The 16,946-nt window shown below is 38.1% G+C and overlaps 1 protein-coding gene across 1 annotated transcript; it reads left to right on the top strand.

Moving 5' to 3' along the window:
• The first annotated feature begins 765 nt into the window (after window positions 1-765).
• On the top strand, window positions 766-1,704 carry LOC128626859 (olfactory receptor 6C2-like). Its single transcript, XM_053661898.1, has one exon. It carries the CDS (start codon window positions 766-768, stop codon window positions 1,702-1,704), a length of 939 nt encoding a protein of 312 aa, XP_053517873.1.
• The last annotated feature ends 15,242 nt before the right edge of the window (window positions 1,705-16,946 follow it).

Genomic DNA, 16,946 nt, shown 5'->3' with positions numbered 1-16,946 from the left:
GGACAGAAGCCTGCATGCTTTGGCAGAATAATACAGAAACAACTAATATCATAAGCGCCCCTCACGTGTTTAACATTTATCCAGGGGAAAAAGGTATCAAGCAGAGAATGAAATAGTAACATTTTGGTTAGTGATAAGGGGAAAAATTCTCAGGGGAAAAAGTATACCCTAAAGTTTATAATTTCACTGCTCCCAGGGAACAAGTGTGCTATGAGCAAATCTATTCCAAAGACTAAATCAAAAGGTATATATTTAAAAAACTCCTGGAATAATTGTGTTTTACTGGGACTATATTATTTAAAGAATCCATGAAAATGTATTGTATTTCATATACAGGTCATGGCATTTAGTAGAGTATAAAATCAAATTGGTGATGTTTGTATTTATTTTTGATGAGATAAATTAGAATAGGAAACATTAGAGAGCAGGGCATCTAAAGATTAATATTTCATTGAAATTTTTGTTTCAGGTGTTTGTGTGTGTGTGGGTGTTTGAGTGTGAACAGGGCACTGCAATATAAATGAAGACCATACCATGTGTTGTACTAAAACATGTTTGAAAGCCAGGTTTCCAACCTGTGAAATGATATGTCAACAGTGCTGAGAGCATGGAGTGGTTAAACTATTATCAAGGAAAACCAATCTATGTAAACTACATTGCTTGGCTTATTTAAACAAAATTCATTGTAAAACTCTTCCCACTCTCTTCTCAGATCTTACCTACCTCAGTTTTATGTGGAAGTTGGACAGAAGTTAGGAGTCAGAAATGAGAAACCATACATCAATAACCAGATTCATCCTCTTGGGACTGACAGATGACCCCCAACTGCAGATTCTGATTTTTTTATTTCTACTTATCACCTACATGCTGAGTGTAACTGGAAATCTGGCCATCATCATCCTCACATTAGTGGATTCTCACCTTAAAACTGCAATGTACTTTTTTCTCCAAAACTTTTCCTTCTTAGAAATCTCATTCACTTCTGCCTGCATTCCTAGATTTTTGTACAGCATAGCAACAGGCGACAGAACTATTACCTATAATTCTTGTGCATGCCAAATATTTTTTACAGATTTTTTTGCAGTAACAGAGTTTTTCCTCCTGGCCACCATGTCCTATGATCGCTATGTGGCCATCTGCAAACCCCTGCACTATGTGACCATCATGAACCACAGGGTCTGCAGAAGGCTTATCTTGTGCTGTTGGATGACTGCATTGTTAATCATATTCCCACCACTTAGCTTGGGACTGGGCCTGGAATTCTGTGACTCTAATGCCATTGACCACTTTTCCTGTGATGCTAATCCTATGTTGAAGATTTCCTGCTCTGATACCTGGGTCCTAGAGCAGATGCTCATTGCGTGTTCTGTATTGATCTTCATCATGACTCTAATATGTGTGGTTTTGTCCTATGTGTGTATTATCAGAACAATTCTAAGATTCCCTTCTGTCCAGCAAAGGACAAAAGCCTTTTCCACCTGTTCTTCCCACATTATTGTGGTTTCTATTACCTATGGCAGCTGCATCTTCGTTTATACCAAACCTTCAGCAAAAGATGAGATGGCCATTAATAAGGGAGTCTCAATACTCACTACTTCTATTTCCCCCATGTTAAACCCATTTATTTATACTCTGAGGAACAAACAAGTGAAACAAGCCTTTAATGACTTAGTCAAAAGAATAATATTGCTTTTAAAGAACTAGGCAGGTGTTGAAGTTGGGATCCCCTAGCTGTTTTCTTGTTTTTAGCCTATTTGGTCCCTTCCTGATCTAGATTTGGCCTACCATTCAGCAATGACTCTGATCAAGTCACATTTGCATTTCCTTATAAAGCAGCCACTTTTGAGAATAATTTTTATTAAGGAAAATGAGAATAGTTATTTTAGGAAATGTAACCATTTCCTGAAATAGGATAAAAGGTTGCTCTCAACGTTTATTTACTAAAGTTATAAGATTTGCAAAAATAGTGCACATTACTTTTTCAAAACCAAACTACTCAAATAAGTAGAGAGATAATGTGAAAGAGAATGAATACCATTTGTAAGTGCAACAAGGAGAACATTTCAAAATCCCAAAGTATATTTTAAAACAAGGTATAAGTAGAAAGATTGGGATTTCAAAAAAAGCACTTACTAAGAAAGAATCTTTAAAATCACAGGGTCATATATTTTATTGAATGGATCCAATCCAGTATTAAAGTTATTTGAAAATTGCCAAAATGACATGAATTAAGTTAAAATGAAGAGTGTAATGCACTGGTAATTCCTGGTAAAGACATTAACCCTGCATTAAAATTACATAAAATAGATTGCTACTGATGTACTAATTGCAATGTTAAAACTTGAGTGCTAGATAGCAAGAGTGTAGTAAATTTATGCATAATCAAGTATTATTTCCAATTAGTCCTGAGTGTCCGTTGTCTTGCTTTTCTTTTCATTCCACTTCTTGGTTTTAAAGGTACTAATGATTTACTATGTATTTGTAATGTTTTCCAATGTTAAACCATTCATATTATTCTTAAGAAAAGTAGAATGTAGAAAATTTATTTATTTGTTCTTCTAATTTTATTTTTTAGTTAAATTTATTGGGGTGACATTGGGAAATAAGATTATACAGGTTTCAAGCGTACATTTCTATGATATGGGATCTGCATTGTGTGTGTACCATCCAAAGTCAAAGAGCCTTTCACCATCATGTATTTGACAACCTCCACCCTTTACTGATCCCCCTACCTCCTTCTTTCCTGTAGCCACCATACTATTGTCTGTGAAGCAGTTTTGTTTTTCTTGTTGTTCACTTATTGCTTCCAGTTTTATATGCCACATATGAGTGAGATCACATGGTTCTTAACTTTTTCTGTCTTATTTTGCTTAGCAAAATATTTTCAAGAATCACCCATGTTGCTCCAAATGTCAGTATTTCATCTCTCTGTGGCTGAGTACTATTCCAGTATACATATAGTTACTACCTCTTCTTTATTTTTATTTTGCTTTTTTCCTATTTAAAATTTATTTATTTTCTTCTTTTATTTAATTATTATTGAAGTACAGTTTTCTGTCTTTTACTCCCATCCCATCTCCCTCCTATTTCCACTCCCTCTTTTGTCCATGTGTCCTCTATACTTGTTCTCCTGAAAATCTTTCTCCTGCAAATCTTTCTCCTGAAATCCCCTCCCCTCTCCCCTCTAGTCAGCCTGTGCTGTATTTCAGTGTCTTTGGTTATGTTTTGCTTATTTGTTTGTTTAGTTTTTTAGTTTCCTGTTAAAGGTGTGATCATACAGTATTTGTCTTTCAGTGCCAGGCTTATTTCGCTTAGCATAACGCTTTTCAGTTTTTTTTTTTTTCATTTCTATTTCCCTAAATACTGCGGGTATGCAAAGCATGTTCCTTTCAGCTGTGCAGCACTGGCTTCACATTGCTTAGGATGCCATCTCGCCACAAAGTCTGTTGGTTAGAAACTTGTGCCTCTCTCCCCACTCCACAAAACAAATCAAAACAAAACAAAACAAAACAAAACAAAACAAAAGAAACAAAAGAAAACAAAAACAACATAACAGAAAGCGCGCGAGCCTGTGTAATATCGTCATCGCAGTGGTTGCCCTTTTTCTCACTGTCTATGCTGCGGGGAACTTTGGGGGGTGGGGCCAGCAGCGGCTACTCAAAACCACGACGGCCAGGTCTCTCCCCACAGAGCAGAAGGTGAGCTGATCCCTTTGCAGAGACCTGGGGTCGCTCAGGGAACTAGTTGCGCTGCGTGGAGCAGCCTTGCCAGTGCTTTCCAACTCTGCAAAGGTTCTGGTCTGGGGGCCTTGGGACCGAAGAGGAAGAAAGAAAGGAGCCAGACGGCCAGGTTCCCAAAGAAAGTCTGCTCCCCTGCAGGGACTCAGGGGAGTGTGCCTGTGTGCCTGTGTCCTGGTCTGAGGGGCCCGAGTTCCCCGCTGCGTGGCAGCCAGGAGGGATGCCTGCCTCTTCTTTAGTCAATTACCTATTGAAGGACACTTTGATTTTTCCATGTGTTCTTCATCCTAATAATACTGCACTGAACATAGGAGTACATATATCTTTGTGAATAAACGTTTTCAAAGTTTTCAGGTAGAGAGGTTGCTGGGTCATATGGTAACTCTATTTTGAATTCTGAGGAAGCTTTATACTGCTTTCCATGGTGGCTGTGCAGATTTACATTCCCACCAGCAGTGAATGAGGGTTCCTTTTCCTCCACAACTTCTCCCACACTTGCTATCACTTGCCTTGTTGATAACAGCCATTCTAACAGAGGTGAGGTGGTTTCTCATGGTAGTTTAGATGAACATTTTCCAAAACAGCTAGGGAATTTGAGCATCTTTTTGTGTATCTGTTGGCTATTTGTATGTCTTCTTGGATAAAGTGTCTGTTCAGGTCCACTGTCCATTTTTTAATTGGATTCTTTGTGTGTTTGGTGTTGAGTTGTATGTGTTTTTTCATATATTTTGGATATTAACCTCTTTTCAGATCTGTTTGCAAATATAGTCTTCTATTTAGTTGTTTGACCTTTTGTTTTGTGGCAGTTTCTTTTGCTGTGCAGAAGCTTTTTCTTTGATACAGTCCCATTCATTTATTTTTGTCTTTACTGCCCTTTTCTTGGGGGGTAAAATTCCTAAGATTCTGTCTAAGACCAAGGTCCATAAGTTTAGTACCTATGTTTTCGTCTATGTAATTTATTGTTTCAGATCTTATCTTTAGGTCTTTGTCCCATTTTGAATCTTTGTTGTTTTTTTTTTTTACATATGGGGACAAACTGCAGTCTAGTTTTATTGTTTTGCATGATGCTTTCTCATTTTCCCAGCACCATTTGTTGAAGAGGCTTTCTTTTCACTATTGTATATTTTTGGCTCCTTTGTCAAAAATTATTTGCCCCTATACATGTGGTTTTATTTCTGGGCTCTCAATTCTGTTCCACTGGTCTGTGTGTCTGTTTTTCTGCCAATACCATATCATTTTGATTGTTGTCACTTTGTAGTATAATTGGAAGTCAGGGAATGTGATACCTCTAACTTTGTTCCTTTTTCTCAGGATGGCTTTGGTTATTTGGGGTTGTTTTTGGTTCCATACAAATCTGATGATATTTTTGCCATTTCTTGAAAAAGCCAGAAGCAGCACTGTCTGGTATAGCTTAGTGGAGTGAATGCGGTCTGTGATCCAAAGGATCGCCAGTGTGATTCCCAGTCAGGGCACATGCCTGGGTTGTGGGCCAGATCCCTGTAGGGGACACGTGAAAGGCAACCACATATTGATGTTTCTCTCCCTCTCTTTCTTCTTCCTTTCCCCTCTCTCTAAAAATAAATAAATAAAACCTTAAAAGAAGAACCGAATCTTTAAAAAAACATATTAAACTGAGACACTGAAATAAAGAACAGACTGTAATCAGAGGGCAGAAGTGAGAGGGATAATGAGGGAAAATACCTTTGAGACTGGCAGTTTCTTCCTGTGCTGCAATCCCCACAGGTTTTTCCTGTCAGAGGTTTTGAGGCTGTATTTCCTGGCTCTGGAACCCTGGATTGTTTGGTGTCACTCACTCTCCAATTGCTCTTCTCAGTTTAGCCACGTGGGAATGTGGGACTGCCTGGACAACCAGCTGTCACATCACCCTCCTGTTCTGCCAGGCACTGCCTTGCTGCACATCCTCTCTGCCCAAGCTGCCCATCTCCATGCCTCGTACCAGTAATGATGAATGTTTCTTGTTTAACTTCTCAGTTATTTGACTCCATACAGTTTGATTTTCTCCAGTTCTGGTTCTTGTTTGTTGAAATTGCTTGTTATCCATCTTTTGCTTGTGAAAGGAAGCAAAGCATATCTCTCTACACCTCTATCTTGTCCTGAAGTCCTTTGCCTATTTTTTAAATTGTTTTTTTCTGGTGTTGAGTTTTGTAACTCAAAATTCCTTTAGAAAGAGATACATTTCTTCTCAAATTGATTCCTAAATTCTTATGTGATAAAGCATTGGTGAAGCCTTGGCTAGTGTTCTTAAACTTAGATGCACACCAAATAGCCTTTTTACCTCAGCATACTCAGGAGTACCCGGGGTACATGCTTTTTGATGGTAGTCCAACCCTAATAATCTGCTAATAAGTGCTGTTACCTTTGCCTGAAAAGTGGCTAACCAAAGGTGCGACTGGACATAGGAGGAATGGAGATAAACTGGTTTTGCTGCAGAGGAATTTCAAGTAGAATGGCCAAGATTTTTAGAGTCACAGTTATATTCCAATGATTTGATTCTCATGCTTACCAGATAAGATCCATTTTCTTGAAAAAAACCAAGCAAACAGAATAAAAACAAAGACACTGAAATAGAGAACAAGGGGGCAGCGACCAGAGGGGAGAGAGAAGGGAATTTAAGGGGAAAAATGGGGAGGGATTTTGAGGAACAAGTATGAAAGACACAGGGATGAGGACTGGGGGAAGGGAATGGGAGAGAGGGGGGAGACAGGTTGAGGGGGGGCTGCGATGGGAGAAATAGACATAAAATGTACTTGAAAAATAACTAAATAAAAAAATATTGTTTACCCTTGTCACACTGTTATAATGAATATCATTTATTGGATACTTAATAATGACTTAAAATATATATGTATATATATTATTTAATTATTGTTCAAATACAGTTTTCTGTCTTATACTCTTATCGCAGCCCACCCCCCAAGTGCTCCCCATCTCCCTTCCATTTCCACCCCTCTTATTTGTTGTCCATGTGTCCTTTTACTAGTTCCTATAAATCCTTCCTCCTTTTCCCCTGAAATTCCTTCCCCTTTCCCCTCTGGTGACTTTCCCCTTGTTCTCTATTTCAGTGTCTTTGTTTTTATTTTGCTTGCTTGTTTGTTTTGTTGTTTAGCTTCCTGTTAAAGGTGAGATCATATGGTATTTGTCTTTCACTGCCTGGCTTATTTTACTCAGCATAATGTTTTCCAGTTCCATCCATGCTGTTGCAAAGGGTAGGAGCACCTTCTGTCTTTCTGCTGCATAGAATTCCATTGTGTATATGTACCACAATTTTTTGATCCATTCATTTACTGACGGGTACCTTGGTTGCTTCTAGTTCTTGGCTATTGTAAATCATGCTGCTATGAACATTGATTGGGGTGCATAGGTTCTTTTGGATTAGTGTTTTAAAGTTCTTAGGATATAATACCAGCAGTGGAGTTTCTGGGTCAAAAGGCAGGTCCATTTTTAGTTTTCTGAGAAAACTCTATACTGTTTTCCACAGTGGTTGTACCAGTCTGCAAATCCCTCCAGCAATGAATGAGGGTCCCCTCTTCTCCACAACCTCTCCAACACTTATTGTTTGTTGCTTTGTTTATGATGGCCATTCTGACTGGTGTAAAGTGGTATGTCATTGTGGTTTTAATTAGCATCTCTCTGATAGCTAGTGATATTGAGCATCTTTTCATGTGTCTCTGGATCTTCTGTATGTCCTTCTTGGAGAAACGTCTGTTCAAGCCCTTTGCCCACATTTTAATTGGGTTGCTTGACTTCTTGGAGTGGAAGTTCTTTATATATTTTGGAGATTAAAACCTTGTCTGAGGTATCATTGGCAAATATGTTTTCCCATACAGTTGGATCTCTTTTGATCTTAATATTGTGTTCTTTAGCCAGGCAGAAGGTTCCAATTTTGATAAGATTGCATTTGTTTATTCTTTCCTCTTTGTCCCTTGCTCTAGGGGACATACCAGTAAAGAAGTTGCTGCATGAAATATCTGATATTTTGTTGCCAATGTTCTCCTCTAGGACTTTAATGGTGTCACGGCTTATATTTAAGTCTTATCTACCTTGAGTTTATTTTGGTGTATGGTGTAAGTTGGTGCTCCAGTTTCATTTTTTTGCAAATAGCTGTTCAGTTCTCCCAAAACCATTTGTTGAAGAGGCTATCTTTACTCCATTGTATGTTACTGTCCCCTTTGTCAAATATTAATTGGAATAGAGATTTGGTTTATTTCTGGGCTCTGTGTTCTGTTCTGTTAGATTGGTCTGTGTGCCTGTTTTTATGCCAGTACCAGGCTGTTTTGATTAGAGAGGCCTTGTAATACAGTTTGGTATAAGGTATTGTGATCCATCCTACTTTGTTCTTCTTTCTCAAAATAGTAGCTGCTATTCTTGGTCATTTATGGTTCCATATAAATTTTTGAAGTGTTTTTTTTTTTATGTCTGTGAAGTATGTCATTGGTGCTTTAATAGGTATTGCATTGAATCTGTAAATATCTTTGGGTAGTACGAACAATTTGATGATGTTAATTCTTCCAATCGATGAGTATGGTATATGTTTCCATTTGTTTGTGTCTTCCTTGATTTCTTTCTTCAGCGTTGTGTAGTTTTCTGTATACAGGTCTTTTACCTCCTTGGTTAGGTTTATTCCTAGGTATTTTGTTTTTCTTTTTGCTATATCGAATGGGATTTTTTTTTTGATATCTGCTTCCGCTTTTTCATGGTTGGTATACAAAAAATGTCTTTGATTTCTGGATATAGACTTTGTATCCTGCTGCTTTGCCAAATTCATTTATTAGGTTGAGCAGTTTTTGGATAGAGTCTATAGGATTTCCATATACTCTATCATACCATCTGAAAACAGTAACAGTTTTGTTTCCTTCTTTCTGATTTGGATGCCTTTTATTTTCCTTTCTTGTCTGATTGCTGTGGCTAAAACTTCCAATACTATATGGAATAAAAGTGGTGAAAGTGGACAACCTTGTCTTGTTCCTGATCTTAGTGGAAAAGCCTTTAGTTTTTGCCCATTGATTATGATGTTGGCTGTAGGTCTCTCATATATGGCCTTTATTATATTGAGGAATGCTCCCTGTATTCCCGCTTTGCTGAGGTTTTTTTTTTTTTTATCATGAGTGGCTGTTGTACCCTTTAAAAGCTTTTTCCACATCTATTGACATGATCATGTGAATTTTGTCTTTTTTTTTGTTTATGTGATGTATTACATTTACTGATTTGGGAATATTGAACCCTCCTTGCATCCCTGGGATGAATCCCACTTGGTCATGGTGTATGATCTTTTTAATGTATTGTTGGATGTGATTTGGCAATATTTTGTTGAGGATTTTAGTGTCTATGTTTATCAGCAATATTGGCCTGAAGTTTTCTTTCTTTGTTGTATCTGTATCTGGTTTTGGGATTAGGATGATGCTGGCTTCATAAAAAAAAATTTGGGATTCTTCTATCATTTTGGATTTTTTGGAATAGCCTGTGAAGAATAAGGATTAGCTGTTCCTTAAATGCTTTGTAGAATTGTCCTGTGAAACCATCTTGTCCAGGGCTTTTGTGTGATGGGAGCTTTTTGATTACTGCTTCAATTTCATTTGCTGTTATTGGTCTATTCAGGCTTTCTGCTTCTTCTTCACTGAGTTGGAAGATTATATTTTTCTAGACATTTGTCCATTTCACCTAAGTTTTCAGATTTTTTGGCATAGAGTTCTTCATAGTAATTTCTTACAGTTTTTTGTATTACTGTGGGGTCAGTTAGAATCTGTCCTCTTTCATTTCTGGTTGTGTTCATTTGGGTTCTCTCTCTTCTTTTCTTGATGAGCCTACTTAAAGCCTTGTCTATTTTGTTTATGTTTTCAAGAAACCAGCTCCTGGATTTATTGAGTATTAGAATTGTGCTTTTAATCTCTATTTCATTTAATTCTGCTCTGATCTTGGTTATTTTCTTTCTTCTACTTTCTCTGGGATGTTTTTGCTGTTGTTCTTCAAGTTCTTACAGGCATAGGGTTAGGTTGTTGGTTTGAAATGTTTCTATCTTTTTTAGGTAGTCCTGTATTGCTATGAACCTCCATCTCAGGACTGCCTTGGCTGTGTCCCATAAGTTATGGGTTGTCATGAGTTCATTTTTATTTGTTTCCAGAAACTTTTTGATTTCTTTTCTAATTTCATTCTTAACCCATTTGTTGTTTAATAGCATGCTATTGAATCTCAATGATTTTGAATGTTTTGGGTCTTTTCTCTTGTGGTTGGTTTCCAGTTTTGGTCCCTTGTGATCAGAGAAAATTTTGGGGATGAATTCAATTTTCTTAAGATAGTTGAGGCTTGTTTTGTATCCTATCATGTGGTCTATCTTTAGAAATGTTTCTGCTTACTTGTTTGTTTTGTTGTTTAGCTTCCTGTTAAAGGTGAGATCATATGGTATTTGTCTTTCAGCACCTGGCCTATTTCACTCAGCATAATGCTTTCCAGTTCCATCCATGTTGTTGCAAAGGGTAGTAGCTCCTTCTTTCTCTCTGCAGCATAGAATTCCATTGTGTATATGTACCACAATTTTTGGATCCATTCATTTACTGATGGGCACCTAGGTTGCTTCCAACTCTTGGCTATTGTAAATTGTGCTGCTATGAACATTGTGGTGCATAGGTTCTTTGATATTGATGTTTTAGGATTCTTAGGATATAATCCTAGCAGTGGAATTGCTGGGTCAAAAGGCAGGTCAATTTTTATTTTTCTGAGAAAAATCCATACTGTTTTCCATAATGGTTGTACCAGTCTGCACTCCCACAAACAGTGAACTAAGGACCCCGTTTCCCCACAACCCCTCCAACATTTGTTGTTTGTTGCTTTGTTTATGATAGCCATCCTGACTGGTGTAAAGTGGTATCTCATTGAAGATAAACAACAAAACAAACAAGTAAGCAGAAAAAAAAAACCCAAAAAACAAAGACACTGAAACAGAGAACAAGGGGATAGTGACCAGAGGGGAGAAGGAAGGGAAGTTAAGGGGAAAAAGGGGGAGGGATTTGGAGGAACAAATAGGGAGGACACAGGGACGAGAACTAAGGGGGGGGTGGAAATGGGAGGGAGGTGGGGAGCAAGGGGCAGGGGAGGCTGGGATGGAAAATTGACAAAAAACTGTACTTGAAAAATAACTAAATAAAAGAAAAAAAAAAGAAATGTTTCATGTGCATTTGAAAAGAATGTGTATTTAGCTTCTTTGGGATGAAGAGTTCTATATATATATATCAGTGAAGTCCATTTTATCCAGGACGTTGTTCAATTCCACAATATGTTTGTTGATATTTTGTTTGGAAGATCTGTCCATTTTTGAAAGTGGGTGTTAATATTCCTTAGTATAATTGTCAATATCATTCTTGAAGTCCTCTAAGGTTTTGTTTATATATTTGGGTGCTCCTATGTTGGGTGCATATATATTTACAATGTTTATGTGTTCTTGGTGGATTCTTCCCATGAGTATTATGAAGTGACCATCTGCGTCTCTCTTTATGGCCCTTTTTCTGACGACTATTTTGTCTGATATGAGTATTGCTACTCCAGGTTTTGTTTTCTTGTCCGTGTGCTTAGAAAATTTGTTTTCAGCCCCTCACTTTTAGTCTGTGTAGGTGTTTTGTCCTGGAGTGGGTCTCCTGTAAGGAGCAAATGTGTAGATCATGCTTTGTTATCCATTGAGCTATTCTATGTCTTTTGATTGGAGCATTTAATCCATTTACATTTAAGGTTATTATTGATAGGTACTTATTCATTGTCATTTTTATACTTGTGTTTCTCATTGTCTCTCTCTTTTCCTTCCTTTCCTTAAAGCAGATCTTTTAGTATTTCTTGCAGAGATGGTTTGGTGGAGGTGTATTCTTTCAGACTTCTTTTATCTTGGAAGTTCTTTATTTGGTGTTCTGTATTGATTGAGAGCCTCGCTGGATAAAATAACCATGGTTGCAGGCCTCTGCTTCTCCTTACTTGGAGTTTGTTGCCATACTCTTATTGCTTGGTGCATTTCCATTGAGAAGTCAGTAGTTAACCTTATTGGGGCTCCCTTGTATGTTACTTCCTTTTTCTCCCTTGCTGCCTTTAAGATTCTCTCTTTGTCTTGGAATTTTGCCATTTTAATGCTGATGTGTCTTGAAGTGGGCCTCTTTGGGTTCCACTTGACTGGGACTGTCTGTGATTCCGGGATTTGTGTGACTTTTTCTCTCATCAAATTAGGAAAGTTTTCCATCATTACCTTTTCAGATAGATTTTCTATTCCTTTCTCTTCTTCTTCTCCTTCTGGTATCCCTATTATTCAGATATTATTACATTTCATATTGTCTTGAATTTCTCTTAATTCCTCTTCATTCTTTCTGAGCCTGTTTTTCTTTTCTTGCTCTTTCTGTGAGTTTCTTTGTCCTTTTTCCTCCAACTTGCTGATCCGATCTGGTTCATCCATCCTGCTTTTGATTCTTTCCACTGTTTCCTTAGCTCCAAAATTGTATTCTTCATTTCCTCTTGGCCCTTGCTGATAGTTTCTGTCTCCTTTTTCATGTTGATATAATTTTCAGTGAGTTCATTGTAGTTTCCCTATAGTTTCTGGTACCTCATTGTGAGCTCTTTGAAATTCCTGAAAACCAGTGCTTTGAATTCAATATCTGATGGCTGACTTGCCTTTATTTCATCTAGCATTCCTTCTGAGGTTTTCTCCTTTCTTTTCACTGGGGGGGGGGGTTGTTTCTTTGTCTTCCCATTTCTTTGGGAGACTCTTCCTGTTAGCTTCAGCTTCTTTAATTGATTTGCTCTGGCTTCCTGGATTAATGGTGTGCACTTCTGTGGTATAATACTTGTGAGATTCAGTGGTGTAGTCTCCTTGATCTCCCCAGCTTGCTGGTCTTGGGCTCTCCTGTATGCTGGCTGTGAGTTTGTCTTTGTGTTTTTGTTGTTTCTGGGTCTTTTTTTTGTTGGTCCTTTCCACAAGCTGGTGAACTGATGGTCCCTCTGTCTACTACCTGTTTTAATTTGCTGTGCTGGTGAGGGCAGGTTGCTTTGAAGCTAGTTCTTGTGCGTGTACAGGGTTTTGTGGATTGTCTTTTGCTCTTGTTGAGTTGTTTTCCATGGGTAGTTTCTCCGCTGTTAAGTTGTATTTCCAGGTAGGTCTTGGGTTGAGGTTTTTGTGGTTTCTACTCCCTCCTTCACCTTCTTCTGTTGTTCTGTGTTGGTCGTGCTTTTGTTGTTGGGTTTTCTTTTCCTTTGGGTATTCTGGTGTTCACCACTTCCTCCTACTCTGTTTTTTTTTCTTGTGTGTGTGTGTGATCCGTTGGGGAGGAAGGCAAACTGGTTTATGATAGCAGGAGAGTATTCTATGATATTTACAATAGCAGCTGGCAGAGAAGTGATAGGAGATCCACTGGCTATGTATGGCGATAACCATAATCTTTAACCAAACTAGCTACTTTTTAGAAAGGATGCAAGGAAGATAAGGCTCTTGTTGGGGAGGGAAAGTTTGTAATTTGAATGTAGAAAGGAGTGAGGTTGTAGGAGGTCCGTTTCTGAGGTGAGGTGAGCATAAAGGATGGCAAATAGGTGTAGTGTGAGAGAGAATAGAGTTAATCATGACAGTATTATAGTTAAGGCACCAATGAAGTGGGCTAAGATCTGGGGTGAGTGTTGTGTACTATTTACAATAGTATATAACAACTATTATTTTCAGTAATATTTGAGCAACAAGTGAATTACAGAATCTATGATATAGCAAGATTAGGAAGTATTGGACCTTCAATAGTGTGCTAACTGGGCAAGGGGAAGTGAAGGACAGTAAATTAGCAATACACTATGATTGAGGGGACAAGAAAACCCTGTTAATTGATACAATATATCCAATCAAGGTAAAAAAGACTATACAGAAAGAGAAGGAATACAGAGATAGTATTAAAATAAAAGATGTCAGAATAATGACAAAATAATGAAAAAAAAGAATTATGCAGTAAATTGTAGTTTTTCTGTTATAGCAAAGTGAATTTTTTCTCTCTGTCTCTACTGTTGGGATGTCTTCTCTTTGAGTCCAACTCTGGTGTTTTTGCCGTTCCAACTCTTTTGCCCCCGGGGGCGTGAAAAGAAAAAAAAGGCATTAGATGGGAGGAAAAAGTGGTAGGTTTGGAAAGAAAGGAGGAAGGAATAAAACAAGAAAGAAGAAGAGAGAGGGTAAAAGTATTGAAATATAAAACCATAAAGTTAAAAAATAAAATATTATTTTCAAAAATGATACACCCCCCCCCCCCCCCCCAAAGCCTCTTGTTTGTTTCCATCTGGTCAAACCTTTTCTTCTGGTCACACTAGCTGCAGCAGTCTGAGGGGCAATTAATGTGGCCTACCACCCAACTGGGAGAACTCAGGAGGTCTCACCAGTGCCCTCCAAAGATCCAGACTGGTGCCTGTCCCCAGTGTCCCACTGAGAGCAGATATCCCCCAGGATTCACAGTCTTGGCCTGGGTGTGGGTGCATGATTCTGGCCAGGCTTCTCAGATCTTGCAGGCTTGGGCATGATCCTTTCTCAGTTCTATGGTGGAACGCACTGGTGACTCTCAATTCTCCCAAGGTGGTGACCACAGACTGATTCCACGGGTGGTCAAAACTCTCTGGTAGCAGGAGAGCCCACTCCATTAGGTTACCTTGTAACCTAATGCCCACTCCTCTCTCTGACACTGCAAGCAAACCGATCTCTCCTGGCATTTTTCAATCTGCGCCCAGCTGGGTAGGGAGGGAGCTGATGAACGACTCTCTCCTAAGGACCTTGCTGCCATCCCTTGGCCTCCAGAGACCAAGGCAGACCATCCCGGGCCCTGGCATGGCTTGGTTGAAGGCCTGTAGTCTCTGCGCTTTTCCCTTGGACCTTGTTGACCTGCAGTTGTCTCCTCTCCTCACTGTCTGGTCATTCAGTGTCCGCTACAATTTCTGGAGTCCTACCTTCGTATATTCTAGGTCCCTGTTGGCTATCCACTGCACTCCTGTGCAGATGAGCCAGGTTTTTCTCTGGCACGTGGTGAAGGGGAAGCGAAATCTTTTGTCCTAGTTGGCCACCATCTTCCCTCCTTCTCTGTATTCTGTTAGTAAGTCTTACATTAACAGCTATAGATGTACTTTTATAATTTATTTATTTATTTTAATGACTGGACCTTGAGAAATCATGCTAAGCAAAATAAGTTAGACAGAAAACGTTAACCATATTATTTGACCCACGTGTCCTATAAATCTGAAAGCAACAAATAAACAGATAAGAAAAGCAAACAAAACTCATAGACATAGAAGACAGTATGGTGGTTTCCAGAGGGAAGGGGGAGGGCTGTTAGTAAATGCTAAAGGGGGTCAAATATATGGGGTGGGAGTAAAAGACAGAAAACTGTACTTGAACAATTAAAATAAATTAAAAACCCAAAAAACAAATGAAATGTTATTTTTTTGTTTTACTTCTCTAATTTTTATGCATCACTACAGAATTGTTTTATATATTTTTTTACTTAATTATTATATATAGAGAGAATGTCAACAACTCTGAGCTTTTACAGCTCAGCCATTTTTGATATATAATCTTTTAAAAACTAGGTATGATTAGATATAAAAAGCTGTACATGTTTAATATACAATATATGATTTGATGAATTTAATGATAAGTATGCTTTAGGGAAACCATCACTACAATAAACATCCATCACACCCCTCCCGCCACAAAAAAGAGATGATTTGACTTGGGGCACAGTGCAATATGCAGGTTGCGTATTGTAGAAAGGTACGCTTGAAACTCACATAATCTTATTAGCAATATCACCTCAATAAATTTAACTTAAAAAGATTCTATTGAATAAAAGGAAGAAAGTGGAAGCTTACTTCACTTTATTTTATTTTTTATTTATTGGGGTAATATTAGTTCATAAGATTAAATGGGTTTCATTTAATTTTTTATTTTGTGTAAAAGTCTTGTGTTGAATGTAATTTTGAATTTTTAGTTCTCTGAGGACATTATCCCCACTTTTGCATGTTTCAGGATTCTTGCCAAAAGATTACATGGAAGATTCATTAATGCCTTTAAAACCTAATTCACCTAGGACTAGTGTTTATTCACGTGGTCATGCTTGGCACGAACATCAATTCTGTTGTAAAGTATTCCCATTTTTTTTGTAGGAAGATACAAATATCATGTCTACCTAAACTAGGGAGTTCCTGATATTTCCTCAGACCTTGGAGTAGCAACTACATTTTGCAATGATGCAAATTTCTTGGCTGGAAAGTCTTGGCCACACGATAGAAATGACATGATCAGATAAATCAGTGCCATCCAAGAGCAACCTGTTAGGTGAGTATGGTCCGGAGAAAGAGTGACCAGAAGTCCACATACGAGCCTATGCAAATGTGCTCTTCTTCATCCTTCCAACCCTGAGGATGCTCAGAAATAAATAATCAACTGAAACCACTATGTCTGTAGTTTTTCAGAGGCTTAGAAAATGATTTTCTTTGAGAGATGTGAATAGTTAGTTAAATTATGGTGAAAGAAACAAGTTCATAATTTTAAATTGACTAAAGGCTTTGAGATGACAGCTAGAGGAGTGGGGGGAAGTTAGGGGGTAGAGGGATTGAGCAAAAAAGACAAAGAACTCATGGACATGGGCAACAGTGTGTTTATTGTTGGGGGCAGGGAGGTATAAGGGGGCTAAATTTTAATGGAAAATACAATAAAGATTACATTATAAAAAGACTTCGATGGGACTGCATTTGTGCATGAGTAAATAGCAAGACACCTAAAAATAGGTGAAATGAGTGACTTGTAGAAAGGACTCTGAATTGGAATTTATCTCCTGATATATTTAGGATACTTACAATCTCTAATGAACTATAAAAATGATCCCTGAAAGTATAGTCTAAGAGACCTACAATCTTTAGGAAAATCTACCAATAAAAGAGCTATGACTTGTCAAAGACAGTTTGCTCTCAGCCGATCCCTGTCCTCCTTTTTCTTTTCTGGTGTCTTTTTGCAAGTTGTCACCCCCCACTTGTTAGCAACATGACTGACAGCTAATGGTACAAGAAGGGGAAGGAGTTTGCAGTAAAAAACGAGTTCTATCTTTTTTAGTAGCTGTGTGGGCTTTCACCCAACCTGGTTCTGCTGACCTCACATGTTATGCTGGTTTGGGAAAAGTAAAGTAAACTAAATTAGAAAAAAAAGTTCAGACC

Source organism: Artibeus jamaicensis, unplaced genomic scaffold (assembly GCF_021234435.1).
Source record: "Artibeus jamaicensis isolate MK-2021 breed Jamaican fruit bat unplaced genomic scaffold, CSHL_Jam_final contig_233, whole genome shotgun sequence".
Classification (NCBI taxonomy): Eukaryota; Metazoa; Chordata; class Mammalia; order Chiroptera; family Phyllostomidae; genus Artibeus; species Artibeus jamaicensis.
The sequence above is the reverse complement of the archived record's forward strand: the minus strand, read 5'-3'. Positions and strand labels throughout refer to the sequence as shown.